Genomic DNA, 25,399 nt, shown 5'->3' on the forward strand with positions numbered 1-25,399 from the left:
ACCCTCTCAAGTTTCTTTACGCAACAAGCATGCACATGGTGCACAGAGAGGCAAAATACACATAAAGTGAAATAATTATTTTTAATTAAAATTTAAAAATTGTATTTTTACGTATATGGGTATTTTGGTGCATATATGTCTGTGCACCACTTGAGTGTGTGGTGTCTGTGAAGGCTAGAAGAGGGCACTAGATCTGGAACTTGAGAGACAGACACTGGTTGTGAGCCACCATGTGGGTGTTGAGAACTGAACCTGCTCCTCTACAAGAGCACCAAGTGCTCTAACTGCTGAGCCATCTCTCCAGTGCCCTTATCTGGCTTTTTATGTGGATTCCAAGGATTTAACTCAGGTCCCCAGACTTGTATAGCAAGCACTTTACCCACTGAACCACCTTCCCAGGCCTTTTTTGGGGTGGGGGAAGGGTATTACTATGATGCCCACGCTGGTCTTAAATCTAAAGCAGACGTTAACAAACTTTGGCCTTACACCAAATCCAGACTACTTTTGTTTAGTTCTTAAGAAAAGTTTGGGCCTTTTTTAAGTGGCTTTTGACATCTTTGTAACCATCTCACAGGAGAGGAAATTTTTGTTTTGTTTTTGTTTTTGTTTTTAGAGACAGGGTTTCTCTGAGTTGCCCTGGCTGTCAAGGAACTTGCTCTGTAGACCAGGCTGGCCTCAGACTCAGAGATCTGCCTGCCTCTGCCTCCTGAGTGCCGGGATTAAAGGCGTGCTCAGAAGAGTAAATTCAGAGGCATTTGTGCTTTCAGACTATTCAAACAATGGAACTCAAAGAATCAAACATCCCCAGAAACCTCGTGGAGAGGGAAGGGAAGGGCTGAAGCCGGGAGCCACACAGAGGCATTTGCCTCCCAGGAAGAGACTTCATACAGCTCTGGCAATTTGCCAGACTCCTTTCCTGGCAGGACAAATAGAGCAAGACAATGATGGGTCACTGACGGGCAGGACACACCTTGACCAGGACTGCTCTCTTATATACACTTCTTGCTCTCTATTTAAACATAAAAAAAAATATTTAATTATGTGTGTGGGTGTGTGGATGTATGTTGGAGGCCAGAAGTGCTGGATCCCTCTGGAGCTAGGATAACAGGCAGTTGTGAGTGGGGAACTTAATTTAGGTCCTCTGGAAAAACAGCATGCCCTCTTCCTGCTGAGCCATCTTGCCATTCATTTCTATTTAAACTTAAACTCCTGTCCAATATCCCTTTTTTGTTGTTTTTCAAGACAAGGTTTCTCTGTGTAACAGTCCTAGAACTTGATTTGTAGACCAGGCTGGCCTCGAACTCAGAGCTCTGCCTGCCTCTGCCTCCCAACTGCTAGAATTAAAGGCTTGTGCTATCACTGCCCAGCTTATGTGTAGCCCAGGAACTCATGATCCTCCTGCCTCTGCTTCCTTCAGCAAATCCTGCCAGTATGCACCACCACAAGCGGCCATGTCCAGTATTCTGAAGATGGACTTGGGGGGTTACTAACCCCCTTTATTTGTCCTCTTTCAATGCGACTACACTGAATAATCTCATCTCTGCTTTTCACTATTACTTATCTTCTAAATTGGTGTACTGAGGACAGGTGGCTGAGCCTAGATTGCTTTTCAGAGCTGCCAGGGCCCAGGCTTCTACACTCAAAATTTTGGTAAAATTTTTATATGAAAAGAAAAATCAAGAAGAGAATTTTGTGACATCTGCAAATAATAAAAAGCTGAAAGTTCAGTGTACACACTTGTTTTTTCTAGAACACAGATCTTCTTATTCAGGTACTGTAGGCATCTGTGGCTTTGATCCTGCTCCAGTGTCACAGTCCAGTGGTCCTCAGCATCAGTGTTTGCTACAGTCCAGTGGTCCTCAGCATCAGTGTTTGCTCCCTGGCCTTTCTAGTGTGTTAGCCCTTGTGCTTAAACCTTCTGTATGTTCCTCACAGCTATGAGGTATGGTCTGAGTGGTTAACAGTCTCTTCTTTGCCCTTTCCTGTATTCATGCTCCCTTTGGGTGCCGAGGATCAAACCCAGGGCCTTGCACATGCCATGCTCATGCTCTGGCACTGAGCTACACTGCCAGACCTCTCCAGACCTTCCCAGACCTTCTGACTTCAGACTTGGTGCTTGCTGCCTTCTGCTTTGACCTTGTTTTAGGTCACATGACATGCCTTCACCAATAGGAATTGAAACAAAGGACTGACCTGTGAATGCAATGGGACATGTTCTTTCTTGCTCCTAGGCCACCATCATATCCACAGAACTAGGGCAGTCTGCTGATGGATGAGTCATAAGACCCACAGCCCAGTCGACTGTTATTTCTCCTGAGGTCATCATAGGTTAGCTGAGTTAAAGGTCCAAGATTATCATGGCTGACCACAAATAGTCTTGAGCAGTCCCAGCTGTAATCTCCCTCACCGGCCCAGATCTGCTGAACCCCACCAGGTGCCAGCCAACTGTACAAGGATGCATGCTACTGAATTTGGTGATTGTTTGTTACATGTTACTCTAGCAACAGAAAGCAGCATATAGCCAGGCAGTGGTGGCGCACGCCTTTAATCCCAGCACTTGGGAGGCAGAGGCAGAGGCAGAGGCAGGCGGATCTTTGTGAGTTTGCGGCCATCCTGGTCTATAGTGCTAGTTCCAGGATAGCCAATGCTACACAGAGAAACCCTGTCTTAAAACCATTAAAAAAAAAAAAGGAAAGAAAGTAGCATAAAAATTCTAAAACTTTCCTTTGCCTAACAGACTCTAGAGTATGTTCTCTCCTGAGGACAAATTTAGCTTCTAGTAAACACAGAATCTGAAGGAAGCACAGAAATCTGAAACTCCAGGGCTGGGGGCAGGCATGAGATCACACCTTGAATTTCCAAGGTGTACCAGAACTCTTTTGTTTGATGCAGTCTTCATATTGTAGCCCAGTGTGCATCTGATTCTAGCTTATAGCCCAGTCTACCCCATTGGTCAAAGAGATACTGAGGCTCCCTCACTTGGTATACCTCTTCACCACAAAGACACCTAGACAGACAGACCTCACCATTTATGGAAAAAAGAAAAAAGAATTCAATTTATTTCCTTTTAGAACTGTAAAAAAGTACTTTGGATATAAAACTAAGCAACTAAGGTGTGGTCAGTCAGGACATGCCCATCATTGTCTATAACCTCCAGTCACTCAAGTATGGAATCAGGAGAGCAGGAGGGGGCACCTAAAAGGATGGACCATACGCTTCAAAGAGTGGGAGCTCCAGAGCTGCAGAATCTTCAGGAAGGAGGAAGGGAAAGAGAAAGCAAGTGGTCCAGAGCAGGAAGGGAAGGCAGTGGATGGGCTGAGGTAGCAGACAAGACTGCACTTTGTTCTGTAGTCTGGGGAAAACACTTTAATTTGGAATGGGGAAGGTCTTCTTCCTTTTTTGAGAAAGGGTCTCCCTCTACAGGCTATCTTAGAACTCACTAGGTAGCCCAGGGTGGCCTCAAGCTCATAACAGTTCTCCTGCCTCAGTTTCCAGTCACACCTGGAGAGTCTTCACTCTTGAAGGTTGAGCACAGCTGGCCTGAACATGTCCTAGGAAATCCATGTTTCCTGGTGCCAAGGGCTGTCCTTCTCTAGAGAGCAGCCCTGGTGGCTTCTACCAGGAAGGAAAGCATTCATCAACGGGACATGAAGTGGTCACCTTCGGACTTGCATGAACTCCTTCCGCAGCCATAGCGAGTCCTGGTAAAAGCGGGGGTCGCCCAGTCTCACAGCTGTCCGCTTGTAGAAGTAGCAGTAGAGCACGGCCGCTGAGGACAAGAGCAGAGGAGAGCCTCAGGGGTGGTCCTCAGGGTCCCCTTCAGGGAAACCCAAGCCCAGCTAGCCCCGGCACTGCCCCCAGGGCTTCTTGCTGTCTCCCAGAAAGAGCAGAGGGCAGCCCTTCCTCTTTGCTTTGTGTGTGGCTGTCCCAACCATCCCAGGCTATCCGGATGGAGCTGGGAAGCCAGGATCAAGGCCATGCAGCCAGAGACACGGCAGGATGTGAGTGCACCTGAAGCCGCTCCAGTCCTCACCTAGTCTCTGGAATACAAACAGTGTTTGAAGTCCATCTGTCCAAATGAAGCTGCTGGAGTTTTTCCATCGCAAGTTCTAAAGGAGATGAGTAGAAAGGGAAAGGTTAAAGGTGACGAGAGGCTATTACATCTCCAACTTGCTTAGCTGCAAAGCCACTTGGCTAAAAGTCATGCTAACCTCACTTCCTTTTCATAAGCTCAAAGTATATTTCTCAAGGGAGCCCCAAACTCCTCCTTAAAAAATTTTTCATGAGGCTGGAAAGATGGTTAAGTGGTTAGGAGCACTGACCTAGGTTCAGCGCCTAGCACCTATATGATGGCTCACAACCTCCTACAACTCTAGTTCCAGGGAATCCAATGCTCTCTTCTGTCCTCTGTGGACACTAAGCATGCACACCACACACTCATACACATTAAATAAATAAATAGAATTTTAGCTGGGCACAGTGGTACCTTTTAATCCCAGCACTTAGGAGGCAGAGACAGGCAGTTTCTGTAAGTCTGAGGCTAGCCTGGCCTACATAGTGAGTTCCAGGCCAATCAGGATTATAGTAGTATAGGGGTAGTTGTCTATGCTTCACCCCTGAAGTACCACCCCTAGTAGGCCACAGGTAACTGCTAGGTACCTGCCCCTGCCCGGGGCATAGCCAAGACAGGCACCCCTTAAGATGTTCATGTGCTTGCTTTCTCTTGGCTACCTCACGATCCTGGATGCCGGACTGTAGCCCAAGTCAGAATTCTCCAGAGAACTGCGTTGGACTGCGCCTCACCTCTCCTGGATCCCTTAACCGACCCCTTTGCTTGCTGTAAGCTTACCCAAAATAAACTTCTTTTGACTATCAGATAAACTACGTGGAATTGCCTCATTAATTTCCTCTATATAGTAGTCAGACCCTGTCTCAAAAATTTTTTTAACGAACAAAAATTGTATGTGTGTGCCAGTGTGACATGGCGTGTATGCAGAGACAGAGGACAGCACATAGAAGTCAGTTCTCTCCTTCCATCATGTAGGTCCCAGGGTTCAAACTCAGGCTGTCAAGCTTGGCAGCCAGTTCCTTTACCTGTTTAGCCATCTTACCAGCCCTCAGCTGCCCCCCTGCCTCTTTTTATTTTTTGCTTCAAAGGGATCTCCTCTAAGCTTGAACACTGGGGTATTAATCTCCTTCCACTCTATTGCCTTTGTCAAGGAGAAATGATCTCAGGAACTTCACTGCTCACTGTCCAGCCCTCAGGCTCAGCTCAGCTCCTGGCAGGTCACAACTTTGGTGCATGTAGGCCCAGGGCTTAATCACATCAACAGCCTGACCACAGGCTCCAGGAAGTGGAGCCCAGGCTCTGACAGAGGGAGCCCCTTGAGCCTTGCACACTGCTCTGCTGCTTTCCTGGGAGCCCTGCTTCTTCTCTGAGGTACTCCCGGGGCACCCATACAATGGGTCCAAAGAGAAGCAAAAAAGTGACTGGAAACCATGGTTCTGCTTTGTTTTGTTTGTAGTGCTGAGAACCAAGGCCAGGGCCTCCCAAATTCTGGGTAAGAGCTCTACCCCCAGGGCCACACCCCTAACTCAGAGTCAGGAATTTTAATAAGTTTCATCAAATAGGCATATAAAAGACACATGAGCTATCTAAAAGGATGGAAGAATTTGTGAAAACACAAGAAATCTGAACAATAAGGGCCTGCAAGACCTCCCCAGAACCCATATAAATGCAAAAATGGAAGGAGAGGGGGCAAGAGAGATAGCTCAATGGTTAAGAGCAGTTGCTGCTCTTTTAGAGGACCAGAGTTCAAGTTCCTAGCACCCACAAGGGTGTCTTCTTACAACTGTCTGTAACTCCAGCTACAGATCAAACACCTCCTTCTGGAGCACCTGTACACACTCAGGCATATACACATGCTCTGGAATAATCTTTTTATACATTGTGAAAATGTGTTGCTCCCATTATTAATAAAAAGCTGACTGGCTGACAGGGAGGCAAGATTTTCCAAGCAGAGAGAATGCTGGGAAGAAGGAGGGTGGAGTCAGAGGAGTTGCCAGCTACATGGAAAGGAAGCAGGGCATGCAGGAGAGGTAAAGGCCACGAACCTTGGGGCAACACAGAAATTAATAGAAATGGTTAATTTAAGTTGTAAGAGCTAGTTAGTAATAAGCCTGAGCTATTGGCCAAGCATTTAAAATAAACAATAAGTCTCTGAATGGTTATTTGAGAAGCAGCTGGCGAAACAGCTGATTGTGGTCCAATGAAAAACTCTGCCTACACACACACACACACACACACACACACACACACTGACATAAACTTTCAAATTATATTCTTTTTTGTTTGTTTGTTTTGTTTTTTTGTTTTTGAGACAGGGTTTCTCTGTGTAGCTTTTGGAGCCTGTCCTGGAACTCACTTTGTAGACCAGGCTGGTCTCAAACTCACAGAGATTCACTTGCCTCTGTCTCCCAAGGGCTAGGATTAAAGGCATGAGCCACCACTGTTTAGCTCAAATTATATTCTTACAAAAACAATCTGAAACCATGTGAACTGGATCTGATCTGGAGCCTACAGAAAAACTAAAGAGAAGCATCTTGGGGACTGAGTTTCCAGTGTAAAGATGGGGACTTGGCATTGGGCATAAAGGAAAGCAACACTCTTGGGTGGCTATTTCTCAGAAACACCAATGCCTGTAATACTAACCATAGGACACTAACACCTAATACCCCCATTAACACCCACCTACCCACACAGTGGATGACAAAACAGACTCAACTTCCTGTTTTAACTGTGGGAGGCCTATCTGGGACAAAGGTAAATTGACTGCAACAAATAAAAAAGTCCCTGGATTCTTGAAGACAGAAAGCTGGGCAAAAGTGCCTAATGAGCTGTCATATGCATATATTCCAGCCCAGGACACCTTCATTTGCCCACCTTCCACCAGAGTTTCCAGAGGACAGGGACTTCTAATCGGATTTACTTTTGGCAGGACAGGGTTTGACCAAACCTGTTGGAGCCCACTAGGTTTCCTAGTGGCCATACCCAGCAGGACTGCATAAGAGGTTGATTGGACCATGGGCCTGGGTCCCAGGGGACTGTAACTAGCAAGGGGAAGTCTTTTGCTCCACCCCTTGGCATTGTTATACATAGACCTTTGGAATAAAGTTCTGGTCCTGTGGATAAGGATCCAGGCCCACCCAAGTCTATCCTGTGTTTTCTCTCTATTTCTAACTAAGTCTCTTATCCCTCAATCCTCAAGAGTTCCTGGGGTAAATAAGTGTGGGGCTGGTCTCCCACACACACCCAGAGCACTGAGCCTTCCAGGTAAATGCCCTGCCACTGAGCTATATTCCCCAGCCCTTACCATTCTCTTTCTGGTGTTTTGTGTTTGTTTTTTAAAGATTTATTTATTTATTTATTATCTATACAGTGTTCTGCCTGCATGTATGCCTGTACACCAGAAGAGGGCATCAGATCCCATTATAGATGGTTATAAGCCACCATGTGGTTGCTGGGAATTGAACTCAGGACCTCTGGAAAGACAGCCAATGCTCTTAACCTCTGCATCATCTCTCTAGTCCCTTGATTTATTTTGTTGTTCTGTTTTTTAAATCAAGATTTTTGTATGTGTAGAATTTAATCAAATCAGTAGTTTGAATGCATCTGTCTCACATACACTCCAGATCAGATCTGATTTTCATGGCTTCTGACTTCTGCATCCCTAATTCTTCCATCTCTTTGTGTATCTCATGTTTTTCATATACTTTTTTTTTTTTTTTTTTGGAGCTGAGGATTGAACCCAGGGCTTTGCGCTTGCTAGGCAAGTGCTCTACCACTGAGCTAAATCCCCAACCCCACATATACTTTTTTTAAAAGGGCAATTTATTTATTTATTTTTGACACAGGGTATAATACTATGTAGTTCCGGCTGGCCTGAAACTATCTTTGTAGACCAGGTTGGCCTCTAGCTTACAGAGATCTGCCTGCCTCTGCCTCCCAATTACTAGGATTAAAAAAGCATGTACCATTCATGTCTGAAAATTGATTTACTTTTATTTATGTGTATGTGTGAGTGCTCTGTGTGTATATGTGTACCATGTATTTGCCAGTGCCATCAGAGGCTAGAGAGTTGGATCCCTTAGAATTGGGGTTACAAGGGGTTGTGAGCCATCTGATGTGGGTGCTAGGAGTCAAATACAGATCCTCTGCTAACGAAGACTATGGGGGCCCTGCCCCTGGATAGTCCTCTCCCAGTGTCTGGGAAGAATCTACAACCAGCTGATAATTTAATCTTCGACAATATGAAATGAATCTACATACTTGATACTCTTTAGTCCATACACTTTATTCTTCTGCGTCAGTTCTCTCTACACAGCTTCTATTCTGCTCTCATGCCTAGCTCTTTCTTGCCTGATATCTCTCTACATTTATCTACTGTCCCTTCTAAGTTCTAACTTAATTCTCTCATCTTAGTTCTGCCCTGTCTAGATTCTCATCCATCTAGCTCTTTCCCATCTCAGCTCCTCTCCCATCTCCTTCTTTCTCATCTTGTTCTTCCCCATCTGTCCCTCTAGTACTCTCTTCCAGCCCTTCAATCTAGTTCTTCCCCATCTCAGTGTGTTCCTCTCAAGTTCTTACCCATCTAGTTCTTCCATTCTCTTTTCTCTTCTCCATCTAGTCCCTCTCTGAAAATAAAACTGCCCTTTTATCCCTTTGACCCTTATCTCTCCAAGCTATCTCTGCTCCTGCCATTTCTGGCAAGTGTGCTCAGTTGCTAGGCAACTTGGCTAGGCAACTTCTGTAAGAGCTAGATGTACCTGTAAGTTTACACTTTAGTTCTGAGTTAATTGTTAAAGGTAGATCTAAAACTATAGATAAGACTTTGGAAAGGAGAAAGTTAAGCTTAATTAGCATATCTGCCAGGCCTTCTCAAACAGATCATCTGGATGCTTAAGTCTGTTCTTAAAGAGTACAGAGGTATCTCCAATAAGATACTTTTGTCCATCCAGGGATGGTCCTAGCCAGATGTTGCTAATGATGATAATGACAGAAAGGCCTAAAATCAGGGATCCTGGCTGCGTTACTGCACAGAAGGTTATCTAAATATTCCTTTAGAAGAGGGGAAATGGTGCCCAATAGATAATGAAAAAGCTACACTAGCACATGAGAAACTCATAGTAGGAAACGGCTAATAATCAAAAGCTAACATCACCAAGACTCCATGAGCCTTAGCTTGACCTCTAGAAGGCCCTCAGCTTCTTCCAGGTGTCAGCTTGTCATAATCAGCTGAAAACCCACTTCATATGTTTCTGAAGCCTGTAGCACTCTGCAAGAGCAGCTCATAACCGCTGAGCCACCTCTCTAGCCCACTGTGTGCTCATTTTGGCCTCAGGGTCCTGTGCTGGAAGAGCGGCTCAGCAAAGCTTGCTTTGAACGTACACGTAGCCCAGGCTGAACTTGCCGCAGCCTTCTGAGAACTAAGGCTGTGGCAGTATACACTACCACACTTTGCTCTTTTCCCCCTTCCTGAGACAGTTTTATACTATAGCCCAGGCTGGCCTGGAACTTAACTGTGCACCTCAGGATGGCCTTGAATTTGTAGTAATCCTCCTGCCTTGGCCTACTGGGTACTACTAGAATTACATGTTTTAGTCATCATGCCCAGCTATTTCTCGCTCTTTAAAGATGTGAAAGGGCCAGTGATAGCTCAGTGGTTGTGGGCATTTGTTACCAGGCCTGATGACCTCAGTTCAATCCCTAGAACCCACATGATGGAAGAGAACCTATAATAAAAAATAAATAAATAAATAAAACTTTATATAATTTTTTAAAAAAATCTATTTATTTATTTATTATGTATACAGGATGTTTGACTGCAGGCCAGAAGAGGGCACCAGATCTCGTTACAGATGGTTGTGAGCCATCATGTGGGTGCTAGGAATTGAACTCAGGACCTCTGGAAGAGCAGCCAATGCTCTTAACCTCTGAACCATCTCTCCAACCCTAATTTTTAAAGATTAAATATGAACTAAAGAATTCAGAGCTTCCATTCTTACCATGACCCAGACATGAAGGGAAATGCTGAGAGCGAGGTACACAGCGGTCAGAATGATGGTCCCTTTGAACTTATGGAATAGGAGGTTGACCAGGCCAGCCTGGAAGACGAAGGTGTTGAAGAACATGAGGAAAATTATGATGATGTTGAAGAGGATTGCAATATCCTGGATGCTGTAGACACATAAAATAAAGTAGAGCCAAGTGGGGGTTATATGAAGACTTAAGAGATAGCCCTAAGGTCTAAGGGACACCATGAGATCTGTTTCTCTATGTAATATAGTCACCCCGAAACCCCAGACGCACTAATGACTTTAAAAATGCTCAACTGTGACTATCAAGAGCCTTCAAACTGTTTGGATTCAGTGTTTCAGGCCTGTCTCCTATACTCACATGAAGAGCACCAGCTGGATGACAGGAGCCATTCGGAGTAGCTCTGAGAAGGAATTAACAAACAGGTCATAGGACAGCAGCAGAAACTGCAGGGAGAGCACCAGGCTGTAGTTGCTTGTTTGGAGCATCTTCTATCTGCTTTTTGGGACTCCTGAGTGCACATTCCACAGTTCTGGTTCTCTGCCGGGTACTTGCGGGGAGATGTCTAGCTTTTTCCAAATCAGAGCTGTTTCCCAGGCTCTAAAGCAAGGACCTGTTTGTAGGGGGAGAGAATCAAGAAAGGGAGGAGGGAAGGACAAGGAAGGCAATATTAGAAGCAACATTTACTGAGCATCAGTATGCAAAACACCAAGAAGACAAAAACCCAACTAAAGCCAGGTATGGTGACACACACGTGTAATCACAATATTCAGGAGCCAGAAACAGGAGGATTGAGAGTTTGAGGCCAGCCTGGGTTAGGAGAGCCAAGCCTCTTCTCCAAACAAAACAAGACAAAACCAAACCAAGCCCATCCTGACTCTGCCCCACTGCACCTCAACTTGTCATTCTTTCTAGAGACTAATAACATCAGACTTTTCTCCATGCCTGAATCCTTTTAAATGCACAGCTCTGTTCTCTTTCTTTCTTTCTTTCTCTCTTTCTCTCTTTCTTTCTTTCTTTCTTTCTTTCCTTCCTTCCTCCCTCCCTCCCTCCCTCCCTCCCTTCTTCCTTCCTTCCCTCTCTCTCTCTCTCTCTTAACTAGATCTTGCCATGTAGACCCAGCTGGTCTTGAATTATTGATCCTCCTGCCTCAGCTTCCTGGGTGCTTGATTTACAGGAGTGCACCACCATTCCTGACAAAGGCACAAGTCTAACCGATAATATTTAGGGGAACTACAGAGAAGTGGCAGCCTGGTCATGTAGTAGTAGTAAAAGTAGTAATAAATCCTTATATGCAACACTCTAAGGACTGTTCCCATCACAGTTATTATTTAAATCTTACAATAACCACATGAGGTAGAAGATACTTTTATTGTCCCCAATTCATAGATGAGAAAACGGAGGCCCAGCAAGGTAAACTAATTTGACCAAGATTACACAGCTGGTAAGTGGCAGCATGGTATTCTGATGAAGGCACTGTACGGCCAGCCTATTTCATAACTGATAAGAGTGATATCTAAGTAGATGGAGGATACAGTCTCATAGCAATGGGCAGTGTCAGACAGAAAGCTGAGAGGACACAGTGCTTTCCTAGAAGAGCGTATTAAGGTTATGACAGAAACACAGAAACACGAGTAAGGGAGCATATTTATAACCTTACTTAATTCCTGGACTTGAAGAGCAGGCATTTTAGTGTATATAACCCCCGTTTTGCAGAGGCTCGGAGGGGGTCCAGGCCCTGTCCACCTCCCGCGGTGGAAAAGCTCCATATTATTGGATATATGACTGTAGCTTCTCTGGGCTTGAGTTTTCACACTTATAATCTCTCTCCTAGGTACCTGCGCCAGGATAATCTTGTTGACCAAGAGAATTTTCTTTAAGCCTCACAACAACCTGCGTGGTAGGAAAGAATTATCCCCTGGCTATAGGGACACACTATTAGAGTTCAAGTCATTTTCTCCAGATCGCAAATGAATAGGGCCAAACGCACCACTTCGCGAGGCTCCATCGAGGGTCACTATGAGCATCCCTTAGATAGAAACACCCCTCGCTCTAGCTACGCGCGATCACCCTCCAGTTTAACGCGGTTTTCCTTACCCTTCCCAATCTTCCCGCAGACCGTGATGCCTCCGCCAAAAGGTCGCAGCAAAAGCAATATCAACAAAAAATTCTGACTCCCGGCCACTCTCATCACCTACACTCACCTCAAAGAACCAACGTCGGTTGTCATGGGGACTGGGTCTCTGCTTCCGGATGCCGACTTTAAGTTCCGGAAGTAGATGGCTAATTGATCGCCATGTTTGGGCCTTCACTCTCCTGGGCCTACCCTCTGCCGGGTCCTCCCATCCCACCTCGCTGAGGGTGGGCCCCAGGCGAGAGGGTGTTAACCCCAGCATTTCTCCTTCCTCAGGATGGGGGTGGGGTTAGAGACAAGGCAAACAGGACTCAGTGCTCCTAGGAATCCGGCCAGAAACTGCCCTGGAACGCGCCCCTTAGCACGCAAACTTCATTTCCCAGACGCCCTAGCGTACCATCAGACGTGCCCGAGCCTATAAAAGCTCAGGCAGCGCCCTCTGTAGCGAATCCCGCGGACTGCAGGCTTGCCGGAAAGTGAGTGTTTCTACGTCCTGGAGGAGCCTGGGGAGTGGCGGCTCCCGCGCTTGGCAGCGACCGGCGGGTCGCAGAGACCTGGCTCCGAGTTGTCGCACTGTGTAGTTAGGGGTGAGAAGGAGCCCGGGCTGGGAGAGCCCGGACATGGGTTCTAGTGGTGGTTCCGCTGCTTCCTTGCTTCGCGCTGTCATAACCCGGCATTCAGCCTGCTTTTCCTTTTAAGAATTGGACACTTTTCCGTTCCCCTTCCATACTGCAGGTGGTGTTTGTAGAGGCTTCGATGCTTTTCAGAAAGAAGGCATCTTGTCTAAAACTTGCTAGGACTAAGCTGACCATAGGGGTCAACGTCATACACCTTATGTCTTAGTAGATCTGACTGTCCGAAGGACGAAGGAGCAGTCCGTGAGCACTTGTGCTAAGGTGGACTTTATTCACACTCCTGAGTTGAATATTATAGGTCGCTCGCTCTTGAGTCCTGCAATTTGGAGGAGCTGCCTTTGGAAATGAATTCTGGGAACTGAGGACAGGACCTGGATGCCTGTACCAGGCTTACCACTTGCCTTGACCAAATCTCTGTCCTTTGGATCCCAACTTTGCAGTGCTTTTGAATTGTAAGATATGGGTTAGTAGGATTTGAACTCTAAATCTGTTTTCCAGGATTCTTAATGTTCCTCTGCCTTTGAGGAGAGAGCAGCAAACTCTGCCCCTTGGTCTGAAAGTAACTGTGTTAGGAGTACAGCCTTTTCCTGAGAGGAAGGGCTGAGTGGAAGATTCATTTCTTATCCCTGGGACTGATTCCGGTTTAGCTCAGCCTGTGAAAATCCTTTAGCCAGATAATTGAGGAAAACATCACATAGAGATAGAGATTAGGTACACTTCTTAAACCAGGATGGGCCCACAGCTAACCCCAAGTGGCTTTTCCACATCTAAACTATTGGGGGTGGGGGACTATATTCTGTGAAATGTGAAAATCGTGTAGGTCCATCAGGGTCCATAAAGTGTTAATGAGGCACAGTCATGTTCACTTGTGAGGATGCTCTTCTTGGCTGCTCTGGTATTACACAAGCCCAGAATGAGCGTGGCACAACGGTGGCAGAGACTTTGTAAGCCCTCTAGAGCCTAGAGAGTTTGCTGGCTGCCCTCCTGAGGATGGGGCTTGGCAAGAGTGAGGGCAGGAGACTCAGCTGTGGTGAGCATGTCTTGAACTCTTAGTCCAAATGCTCTTGGTCTCAGCATTTGCACGGGTTCTTTCCCTTGCTATTTTAGGAAAGAGGGGGCTTATTTGTGCACTGTAGACAGCAATATAACTTTCCTGCCTTCTGTCACAAAACTGTCTCAATCATCTGTTCTAAGTCTGCCACAAAGTGGTAATCCAGAATTTTTTTTTGCCTTCCTTTTTCTTTTTTCCTCAAATATTTTGGTGTGTGTGTGTATGTGTGTGTGTGTGTGTGTGTGTGTGTGTGTGTGTGTGGTGTGTGTGTGAATGTCACGTGTGTAGGTGCCTGGGGAGTCTAGAAGTAGGTGTTTGGTCCCTTGGAGCTGTGGATGCTGGGAACTCAACTCTGGTGCTCTACAAAGCCAATATGCACTCTTAACTACTGAGCCTTCTCTTCTTATGCCCACCCCCTGCCTTTTTTGTTTGATTTTTATTTTTTGGAGCTAGGTTCTTATATAGCCTAGGCTAGCCTCAACTATATACGTGTAGCTGAAGATGACCTAGAACTTCTGGTTTTTCTGCTTTCTACTTCAGGAATGCTGGGATTATGAACCACCACTCCCAGTTTTAACTTTCCATATAGAAGATATGTGGGGTTTATTACAAGGTAAAGTAGGGGCACCTTCAAGGGATGAAGTAAACAGTGTAAAGAAAGAACATTTTTTAGAACACATTCTCAAGGGGTGAGAGTGGACAATGGCAGAGGAACCATTGTCTTTTCATCTTTTGTAAAAAAAGAATCAATAAACTGCAGAAATCAATATTGTCAGATGTCTGGGGCATTTCACTGGAGGAGTGGAGGCTGCGCAAGGCAGACACCTGATAATCCCAAACCTCTTTTGCTCTTGCGTGAATCAAGGAAGCAGCTCTGAGGCTGGGTAACAATCCCTGGACCCAGTAGCCCAGTCATGAAACTTGTTTGTTCCTTAACCCTCATCCCTTTCTCAGAGATTGCTAGTAATGTGGGTCACCTTGTGAGAGACCAGCATCTGCTGCTGGTTGGATGAATAGCTGGCATGGCGTGAGATGTAATTCAAGGCTACTGAGAGGCCTGGGCAGGTCTGGGAACCATGAGCTTCAGGTTTTTGTTTGTTGGGGGAGCTGGTAGTTACTATGTTGCTCAGGCTAGTGTTGAACTCCTGTACTCAAATGATCCTCCTGATTCAGCCTCTCAAGTAGCTAGTGGCATAGGTACCACCTTGCCTAGCTAGCCTTAGGTTTTGTTAGTGGTTAGGATAAAAATCCTATGATAGGGACTGAAGGGATGGCTCTGTGGTTAAGAATGTTGCTGCTCTTGCGTAGGACTTGAATTTTGTTTCTAGCACCCAAGTTGGTGGGTCCACAACTGACTGTAACTCTTAACTCCAGAGAACCCAATGCCCTTTTTCTGGCTTTCTGGCTTCTATGGATGCCTGGACACACACACGACATAGCATTCTCTCTGTGTCTCTGTCTCTGTCTCTCTCTCAAATCCTATGATAGTAGTAAATGTGAAGTTCTAATACTTGACTCTCGATAAGGTCTTTACATTACATTTTTTTCCTGGATCTTATAATCTGTGGATAAGGAAAAGGGTTTGAAGCCCCTGTGGACTTGCTGGGTCCTGGTGCTAGATACTTAGTACGTCTGGGCTTTAGTTCTCCATGTATAGGGTTGGGGTGATAGTCCTCACAGGGTTATCAAAAGGAGTAAGTGGGACCGTGGGCCAGTTTCTAGTACTCGTAGCTGGTGTTCAGTTACTGGTTTTTATTGCCATGTTTTTCTTTTAGGGTGTTTTCCTAAGGGTACTCAGACTATGAAATCAGAGATCAGGCTAGCCTTCTGCTGGGTCAAAGGGTGAGGATTTGGGTATTGTCCCACCTTGGACATTATTGGCTATTCTTACTGTTACATGGTCCAGAGAGATGGCCTTCAATACCGTAAGGCCACATTATTACCTTTTTGGTGTGAGCCCTGGAGATAGACTGGGTCATATATTTACTGGAAGTAGGGCTGAGCCCCGTGTCTTTGCCCATTTGCCTGGCTCTTTTTTTTTTGGGGGGGGTGTGTATATATGGCACTGGGAATCTATCTCATGACTTGCTTATGACAAACAAGCCCCTGTCACTGAGCTACAAATATAGCCCTTTGCCTGGTTTTTAAGAATAACTGCTTGTGACATAAATATTCACCAGAGAAAGCCTGAAAGCTGAGTTGGTTCCTGGTAAAAATCTAAAAATAATCACTTTCTAGACCATGAGTTCTTGCTTCCTCTTTTCTCCTCTGGACTTTCCCCTGAAAAGAGAAAGCAGAAGTAAGTCTCAGGTGTAGAACAGCCAAGGGCACCTCAGTTCAAGGAGAGGAGTGGAGGTTGAGGCCTGGTCCCATGGAGTTCATCTTCTGTGACCTTTTTATATAGAAGAGGAAGCACATAGAACTTTTTCACAGGGGACGTAATACTAGGGATTGAGCATCCCTACCTAAAAGTCTAGCAGATTCGAGTTCCAGGAAAGGCGCAAAGCTACACAGAGAAACCCTGTCTCTAAAAATCAAAACAAAACAAAACTTTTTTTGAGCCGGGTGGTGGTAGCACATGCCTTTTTTAATCCCAGCACTTGGGAGGCAAAAGCAGGCAGATCTCTGAGTTTGAGGCCAGCATAGCCAGGGCTATACAGAGAAACTCTGTCCTGTGGGGGGAAAACACACACACACACACACACACACACACACGTATATATATACATATATATATGTTTTACCTGCATATATGTTTGTGTACCACATGCATGTCTGTCCATGGAAACTAGAAGAAGGCATTAGATCCCCTGGAACTGGAGTTACAGGTTGTTCAGAGCCACCATGTGGGTGTTGGGAATTGAACCTGGGTCTATAAGAGCAGCCAGGGATCTTACCTGCTGAGCCACTTCTGCAGCCCCTACACCCAGTCAGTTTGTTGAAGATGTACCCACCCTTGAATGTGTTTCCTTCCATTAGATTGTGGTTTTGCTGCCTTATATTGGAACCCAGGGCCTGGGAATTTGTGATCTAGGCATTTAGGGTTTTGATTTGTTTCTTTACTGGGTTGAGTGTGGCAGTCATTTTTTACCTTCTATTTCTGTGTGGGGAGGCCAATCAGTACCAAGGATATGAGCCCAGAGCCTTGTCATATCACCAGAGCCCCATACTTTGTCTGTGCATCCCAGGTGCAGGGGTGGGGCGTCACTCATTGTGAGCTTACCTCAACATTGAGACCACCAGGGGACAGGGGAACTGAAGCAAAAGATTCCATACCACAGGCAGAAAGGGAGGTCAGTGTTACTTCCTTTAGCTGTTGTGTGGGTTCACCATGGTTAGCCAGGACCTGTGACTTCTGCTTCTTCTAGGAGTTGTTGATCAGAATGGCTTCAGGACGGTTTTACCTGTCCTGCATGCTGCTGGGGTCCCTGGGATCACTGTGCATCCTCTTCACCACCTACTGGATGCAGTACTGGCGTGGCGGCTTTGCCTGGGATGGCAGTGTGCACATGTTCAACTGGCACCCAGTGCTCATGGTCTCTGGCATGGTGGTACTCTATGGAGCTGGTGAGTAATGTGTTCACAGTGTGCGGGGCATGAGAGAGCCTAGGCCTGAGCAGGGCAGCACTTACCCTCTTCAAGGATGGTATTTTGGGGGGTTGAGTTTGAGGCTATCATGGCAGGGTGTTTTGGGTTGTTCCTGGAGCCAGCTATCATTGGGGGAAGAAGTGGAAAGTGTAGGGACAGCTTCACAAGTACTCAGAGACAGGGTCAGCGAAACTTTCTGTAAAGAACCAGCCATAATTTTTTCAGGCTTTGTAATATGTATTGCAGTTACTCAGCTTTGCCATTGTATCATGGGAACAGCCATGGAAAGCACATAAAACACATGAGTGTAACTGTGTCCCAATAAACTGTTGTTCCTAGAATTAGGCAGCAGGCTGGATTTGGCCTGGTGCTGCAGTTTGGCTACTGCTCTAGAGAACAAGAAGTTGAAGCCTCTCGTGTTACAGTTGAGTCGAGGATCCATTTTTGCCCCATGCATTCGAATCTGTGTCTTGTAACATGGGAAATGAACCCAGCTGTAGAATGGGAATGATAATAGAGCATTGGCAGAAGCCGCTTACCATGCATATGTCACACATTAACCTCCCTGGTTGCTGACTTGTTCTTAGGATGTGTATGTTGTGTGCATATGCATGTGCACATGTGTATATGTGTGTGGAGGCTATAGGACAAACTTGGGTACCAACCATTATTAAGCACCTTGCACCTTTAAATTTTTCTTTTTTCTGTTTTTAATTTTTTTTCAATTTTTTAAGACAGGTCTCACTGTGTAGCCCTGGCTGTTCTTGATCACACTATGTAGACCAGGTTGGCCTTGAACTCACAGAGATTTACCTGCTTCTGCCTCCCAAGTGCTAGGTAGGATTAAAGGCATACACCATTGCCCTATGCTAAATTCTTTTCTGTATTATTTTATTACTGGTGTGGTGGTGTTTGTGTGTGTGAATGTGGGCACATGCGTGCCATAGCACGCATGTGGAACTCACAGGACAGCTTTTAGGAGTCAGTTCTCTCTTTTCACTGTGGGTTCTAAGGATCAAACTTAAGTTATTAGGCTTATGTGGCAGGTGCTTTTACCTGCTGAGCTGTCTTGTTTTTTGAGACAGGCCTCTTCACTGGCCTGGAGCTAGTTGATTAGGCTAGGCTGGCGAAGGCCTCCTGCCTCTGCTTCCCCAGTGCTGGGATTATGAGTGTGTGCTGCCCTGCCCAGATTTTTTTATGTAGGGTTTGGGTATTGGACTGGGGTCCTCATGCTCATGCACCAAGCACTTTGCCCACTGAGCTATCCCTCATCTCCATACCCGCCCTTTTCTTCTTTTTGAGACAGGGTCTTCCTGTCTAGCCAGCCTGGCTTTGACCTGTGTAGCAGCCCTTCTGTCTAGCCTCCTGAGTGCCGGGATTACAGGCATGTACTACCATGTTTGCTTTCCATTTTGTTCTCTTTTTTTTCCCGAGACAGGGTTTATCTGCATAACAGTTCTCACTGCTCTGTAACCTCACTCCGTTGACCAGGCTGGCCTCAAACTCACAGAGATCCTCCTGCCTCTGCCTCCCAGGTGCTGCAATTAAAGGTGTGTGCCACCACCGCCAAACATCCATTTTGTTCTTAGAGCAAGTTCATGAGGTGGGCTCTGTAGTCATCTCCATTTTACAGAAGAGGAAGGAAATGGACTTAGAAGCCAAACACTTAAGAAGCAGATGCTAGGTTTGGACCTCTATGCCTGAGCTCTTTAGATTTTTACTTTTTGCTTTTTGTGGTGTTGGAAGTGGAACTGAATTTAGGGCTCTGCACATGATAGGCAGGTAGGCTGAAGAGATGGATCAGAGGTTAAGAGCACTGCTTGTCTTCCAAAGGTCCTGAGTTCAATTCCCAGCAACTACATGGTGGCTCACAACCATCTGTAATGAGATCCGGTGCCCCCTTCTGGCCTGCAGGAATATGTGCAGACAGAACACTGTATACATAATAAATAAAAAAATCTTTAAAAAAAAAAAAAAAAAAGATGTGATAATTCAAGAAAGGACTTACCAAGCTGGGTGGCAGTGGTGGTGCGTGCCTTTAATCCCAGCACTCCAGAGGCAGAGCCAGGTGGATCTCTGTGAGTTTGAGGCCAGCCTGGGCTACAAAGTGAGTTCCAGGAAAGGCACAAAGCTACACAGAGAAACCCTGTCTGGAAAAAACAAAAAACAAAAAACAAAAACAAAAAAAACCCAAAAAACATGATAGGCGGGTGCTTAGCTGCACCTTCATTCTTCACGCCTGGGTTCTTTTACTTTTTCCCCCCAAGACAGGGAGGTCCACCTGCCTCTGCCTCCTAAGTGCTGGGGTTAAAGGCAAGTGCTAGCACCACCTGGCTATGCCTAGATTCATAATCAACCTTGGCTGTATGGATGCATGGAAGCACCATGGAGAGACAGTGCTTATCAGCCCACAAAGCTGCATTCAGGATTGAGACAACTCCCATTTTATCTGGCCCTTCTTGTCTTAGTTCCTGGCCAACTGCCTCCCACAAATAATGGGAAGGTGACAGGTGCTTAGCAGTCTTAGTTAGGGTTTCCGTTCCTGTGGCAAAACAGCATGACCAAGAGCAACTTGTGGAGGAAAGAGTTTGTCTCACCTGACACTTTTAGTCCTGCATGAAGAGCAGTCAGGACAGGAACTGAAGCAGACGCTGTGGAGGAAAGCGGCTTACTGGGTTGCACCTCATGGCTTGTCTACCCTGCTTTCTTTCTTTTTTTCTTTTTTCTTAATCTTTTTAATCTTTATTTTTATGTGTATGGTTATTTTGCCTGCATGTATGTCTGTGCACTATGTGTATTCAGTGCCTACAGAGGCCAGAAGAAGATGTGGATCCTTCTAGACTGGAGTTACAGATGGCTGTGAACTGTCATGTAGGTGCTGGGGATTGAACTCAGGTGCTATAGAAGAGCAACCAGTGCTGTTAACCAATGATCCATCTCTCTATCTATGCTGTTTCATTCCATCTAGGACCACCAGCCCAGGGATGGTATTACCTCCAGAGAGCTTGGCCCTCCCATACTAATCATTAATAAACAAAATGCCCTACCGACTTGTCTATAAGCAATCTGATGAGGTGGGGTTTCTCAATTGAGATTCCCTCTTCTCAGATAACTAGCTTGTGTCAAGTTGACAAGAAACCAACCAGGACAGGGGTTGATGTCCTGACACTCACTTCTTCCTGTTGAGAGGCTGTGTGGGGCAATATCAGTGGGGGTGTAAGGTGATGTGACCAAGCCCTGGGACTGTTCTTTCCTGCAGCCTCGCTGGTGTACCGCCTGCCCTGGTCGTGGGTAGGGCCCAAACTGCCCTGGAAAGTTCTCCATGCAGCATTGCACCTGCTGGCCTTTACCTTCACTGTTTTGGGGTTGGTTGCCGTCTTTCGGTTCCACAACCATTCAAAAATCACACACCTCTACTCCCTGCATAGCTGGCTGGGCATCACCACCGTCATCCTCTTTGCCTTCCAGGTAGGTGGCCTCTGCCCTCTCCTTTTGAATCCCTTTGGCACCATGGGCTCTGGGTGTGGCTTCACTAGCCTTAGCTCCAAATATTCATTCTGCCCTTTGCCGGAGAGGGCCTCATATCCTGTAGACTCAGCTATGTAAGTGGCCGTGAGAGTTGGGGCCTCTTCTCTTATTTTGTTCCTTCCACCTGTTATACTGCCCATCTGTCCTCCTGACTCTGTCAACCCACCCGGCATGCTGACTCAACGCCCCTCTTTGAAGGGCTTTCTCCACTCTCCCCTCTTTGAACCAAAGCAGTTCTAAAAATGACTTCAGTATTCCAGTGCCAGTGGTTTTTTGTTTTTTCTGGAATTGTTTATGAACCAGGACTGGCAGGAATTCAATGCAAACAAAGATGACTAGGTTTATTGAGTGTGTTACTGCAAGGCCTTCACACACAAGTTGCTAGTTGCTTTCACACACTTGTGTAATAGAGATGGGCAGATCACAGTGAGGCATGGTGTGTGGTTGGGGTTGTGCATGGTCGGAATGTTTGAGTTGAAAAAGAAGGGCCAGAGGACAGTGGCCAGCAGGAGTGATAGATGTGATATGGGGGGTAGGTGGGAGAGTGGTCGATGGGTACAACTGTAGTCAAGTATCCCCTTGTGTCCACAGTGGTCCATGGGCTTTGCCACCTTTCTCCTGCCCTGGGCATCTCAGTGGCTGCGAAGCCTCCTGAAACCTGTACACGTCTTCTTTGGAGCCTGCATCCTTTCCCTGTCCATCACGTCTGTTATTTCTGGCATCAATGAGAAGCTGTTCTTTGTTTTGTAAGTTCTAAGGAGCCTCTAACACTAAGGCATATGTGGGGAGTAGGGGCTTCAGGAGATGCATCCTATAACCACAGGACTCAGCTAGCAGAGGCCAGCCTCTGGGCTTGAATCATTCTGATCTCATGGAAGGTGACAGTCTTTAGGTTGAAATTGGTAACCTGGCAATACTTACTGAACATCAAGTGATATAGCACCTATGTTTGTCAGAAATTGCTCAAAGCACCTCACCTTTAGTCCTCTTAAGCACCTACAACATTTGGTACTCTTGTCACAAAAGAGTGTAATGAGCTAGGCATGGTGGTGCCTGCCTTTAATACTAGCACCACAGGTGGGCAGATCTCTGTGAGTTCAAGGCCAGCTTGATCTATATAGTGAGTTCAAGCCAGGTAGGTCTCCATTGTGAGACTTCGTTAAAAAAAAAATGTGTAGTGAGGAACAGAGTAACTTACCTAAGAGCACACAGCCGGTAAATGGCAGAAGTGGGAACTGAGTTAGGCAGTCTGCCTCCAGAGCCTGTGTGTCTCATCACTGTTGTCCTGGGTTTTGAGGCAGTGTGGTAAAGTGGACAGCTGCCTCCAGAGCCTGTGTGTCTCATCACTGTTGTATGATGATATTTTATTTGTGCTGAAATGTGATTTTATTTGTATGTTAATAAATAAAGTTGCCTGGGGGTCAGAGCCAATAACAAGCCATTTAGCAGAAGTCTGGCAGTGGTGGCACACGCTCTTAATCCCGATCACATGACAGGCAGATCTCTGTGTGTTCAAGGACACAGCCAGCATGGAGACACACGCCTTTAATCTCAATACCAACCATAGAGACCTGGAGGTCTTGTATAGACAGGCAGTGACGAGGAGGTCTTGCGGTTGGGTTTACGACCAATGAGAAGGCAGAACAGAAAGTCATTAAAAAGACAGACACACAGGAAATAGGTTTCTTTCTCAGGGGAAGGACGACAGTGACAGCGAGGGGTAAGAAAACGGTCTCGGTTTCAGCTCTTGGCAGCTGCTTGATCTCTGGGCTTTTCACTTTGCATTTGGCTCTGTGTTTCTTATTTAATAACACAGTTCAGAATTACAGCTACACTGTTGGCCTGGGTTTTGAGGCAGTGTGGTAAAGTGAACAGCAAATAAGATTGGAAATCAGCCCTGGATTTAGATCTTGGTTGTCATATGTACTAATTATGTAAATGTGGGCAAGTTCATTTCACTAGGATCATTACAAAGTTCCTGCCTGCCATTATGGTTGGGACTTAGGAAGTATATTAATTCTGGGTCATAGGAATCCAGTCTCCTGCCAGGTAAACAAACAAACAAACAAACAAACAAGTTAGAAAATTCTCTCAAAGGCCCATATTATTTTGTCCTTTTTAGGAAAAATGTCACCAAGCCCTATTCCAGCCTGCCTAGTGAGGCAGTCTTTGCCAACAGCACTGGGCTCTTGGTGGTGGCTTTTGGCCTACTGGTTCTCTATGTTCTTCTGGCTTCACAGTGGAAGCGTCCAGATCCAGGAGCTCTGACTGACAGACAGGTATGGCTACTTGTCTCTCATTCTAGGTGGGGTAGGCCAAGTCTAGAGAAGGGCCCAGGAAGGACCTGCAGCTTGCTGAGAAGACTGACCCTGTAGCCAGGTGGGAAGCCAAGCAGTTGGAAGGTGGAGATTGAGTGGCAGACGGGGACTCTGGCATCAGTGCAGCCAAGCCTGAGAGGGCCTTCCTAGGCTTCCCCTCCCCTGCAAGAGTCCTTGGCTTTTGAGATGACTCGTGTGTGAGGGCTTGAGCCTGGTGGAGTTCTGCCAGCTCTGTGGCTAGACTAGTGGGCAGGTGCTCAGTCACACATCAAGTGCTTAGGGTGGGGCTTGCCTGTTGGCTGGTGAGGCTTCTGGCAGATGTGGGAACCTATGCTGTGACCAGTCTCGGGGACTCCGGGGCTTCCCTGAAGATCTGGTGGCTTGGCTGGGTTCCCCTGCAGGGTGAGGGTCTGTCTGAGCAGCTGAGACCTGGTGAAGCTCCTGAAGCTCAGGGGCTTTTTCAAGGTCACGTCTTTAATCCCTGTGCATGTTCCTTCTTTCCAGCCCCTGTTGCATGACAGGGAGTGAAGCGGGCGGGGGCTCCTGGGAACAGTCAGCGGTGCCGGCTCCGCTCCCTCAGAAGCTCTTCTCTACTTGGTTTCGGCAACAAACTTCTCTTGGGCCAGAGACCAAGCTTGCTACACCAGTTCCCGGCTTGCTCTCTCCAGACATTTGCTGTCCATCTGCTTTTCTTGGTGGCTTTGACTTGTTGGCATTTTTTCAAGGGCCTCCTTGCCTTGGTCATTCATGTCTCTTCTGCTGGTGTGCAGAATTTGGGCTGCTTTCTCCTCACCACTCCTAGGGATGTGGTAGAAACCAAAGCTGAGACCCAATTGTAGTCCATCCATGCAAGCTATAAAGTCTGCTCCCTGTGGGAGCATTTGTCTCAGTCAGGCAGCCTTCCTCTGCTCTGTCTTGGATGTGCATTTGGGTGGGCAGAGATGGTGGGAGATAACTAATGGGACAGCAGCAGCAGCAGCAGGAGAAGGCGTTGCAGTAGTCAGGAGCCGGTCACCCTGAGCTACTCTGTTCACCTTGGTGCGCTGTGTTGTGTATATTGTGACCATGTGGCTCCACTCTTCTAGTTGCTGCTTCAGCTGCTGCCTGGATCCCGCCCTTTCCCTGTGACTTACATGCCTGCCCCCCTCAGGCAACCCTGGTAAACTGTTCTCCCAAGAACAGACAGCCTGACCCTAGAGGCCCAAGTGATGGGTAACAGAGGTTTCGGTGGCCTTCCTTTTTGTCCCCTTGTCCTGCCTCTTCTAGTCACGCTCTTCCCTGACAGGGCCCAGCCCACTATGAAATTGAAACCAGCATTATGAAGCAATTTGCTGGACAGAATCGGGGAGCCACTGTTGCCTTCAGAGATGTTCCTTGTTGAGTTCTGGGTGCTTTTGTCCCCACCCCCCACCCCCACCAAGGCCACCCAGCCTCCCTGCATGGTATGCCAGAGTGTGTGTTTTGATCTTCTCCTGAAGAGAAAGTGGGTAGAGAGGGAGGAGTCTTGCCCCTCTCCTTTGTACCGGCCTGTGGCACTTGATACCTTCCCAGATAAGAATGGCCAGGTGCCCACTGCAGACCACTGTACTTAGCAGACCCATAGGAGGAGTCAAGTTCCTGCACTCCCTGCAGGTAGTGATTAGGCTGAACTTCAACCCTGCTGCCAGAAGTTGGCAGGAGGCCTGGCATGGACTTCCTGACCAAATGAAGCCTGCACACCATTGGTATCACTGCTGGGCACATTGGACATGACCACCTCCCCTGGTTTACTACTTCTTCATGAATCTGATTTTTATTAAATGTGTTTTTAAACATTAAAGGTGTCTTCTTTTGTTCAGACCAGTCTTAAATAAAACCACTCATTTATCATACTTTGGGAGGTTAGAAGTCCAAGATGAAGGCGACAACACAGTCTGATGAGGCCACTCCCCACCATCTTCCTACTGTGGCTTCACAAGTTGTTCCCATGCCCTTAAAAATAAATGATGGTGTATCCCATTCAGAAGGGTCCCACCCTCACCCCTAATCACTTACAAAGTCCCTACCTCT

At 46.6% G+C, this 25,399-nt stretch overlaps 2 protein-coding genes across 6 annotated transcripts; one reads left to right on the top strand and one right to left on the bottom strand.

The window, feature by feature from the left end:
• Nucleotides 1-3,443: 3,443 nt before the first annotated feature.
• Tmem138 (transmembrane protein 138) lies at nt 3,444-12,571 on the bottom strand. Of its 2 annotated transcripts, none has more exons than XM_036205502.1 (5): nt 12,301-12,571; nt 10,457-10,709; nt 10,066-10,237; nt 4,034-4,109; nt 3,444-3,769 (listed from the first exon to the last, which is right to left on the bottom strand). In XM_036205502.1, exons 2-5 carry the CDS (start codon nt 10,582-10,584, stop codon nt 3,657-3,659), a joined length of 489 nt encoding a protein of 162 aa, XP_036061395.1. In that variant the 5' UTR covers nt 10,585-10,709; nt 12,301-12,571; the 3' UTR covers nt 3,444-3,656. The 2 variants fall into 2 exon arrangements, with proteins under 2 accessions (XP_036061395.1, XP_036061387.1); XM_036205494.1 differs by having other exon boundaries at nt 12,194-12,571.
• LOC118595164 (cytochrome b ascorbate-dependent protein 3) lies at nt 12,425-25,169 on the top strand. Of its 4 annotated transcripts, none has more exons than XM_036205454.1 (6): nt 12,425-12,706; nt 17,285-17,483; nt 20,764-20,972; nt 21,624-21,778; nt 23,155-23,311; nt 23,855-25,169. In XM_036205454.1, exons 2-6 carry the CDS (start codon nt 17,300-17,302, stop codon nt 23,876-23,878), a joined length of 729 nt encoding a protein of 242 aa, XP_036061347.1. In that variant the 5' UTR covers nt 12,425-12,706; nt 17,285-17,299; the 3' UTR covers nt 23,879-25,169. The 4 variants fall into 4 exon arrangements, with proteins under 4 accessions (XP_036061347.1, XP_036061357.1, XP_036061375.1 ...); XM_036205464.1 differs by lacking the exon at nt 12,425-12,706 and adding an exon at nt 12,715-12,817; XM_036205482.1 differs by lacking the exon at nt 12,425-12,706 and adding an exon at nt 13,310-13,328.
• The last annotated feature ends 230 nt before the right edge of the window (nt 25,170-25,399 follow it).

The sequence above is a fragment of the Onychomys torridus genome, chromosome 1, assembly GCF_903995425.1.
Source record: "Onychomys torridus chromosome 1, mOncTor1.1, whole genome shotgun sequence".
In the NCBI taxonomy this organism is placed as follows: Eukaryota; Metazoa; Chordata; class Mammalia; order Rodentia; family Cricetidae; genus Onychomys; species Onychomys torridus.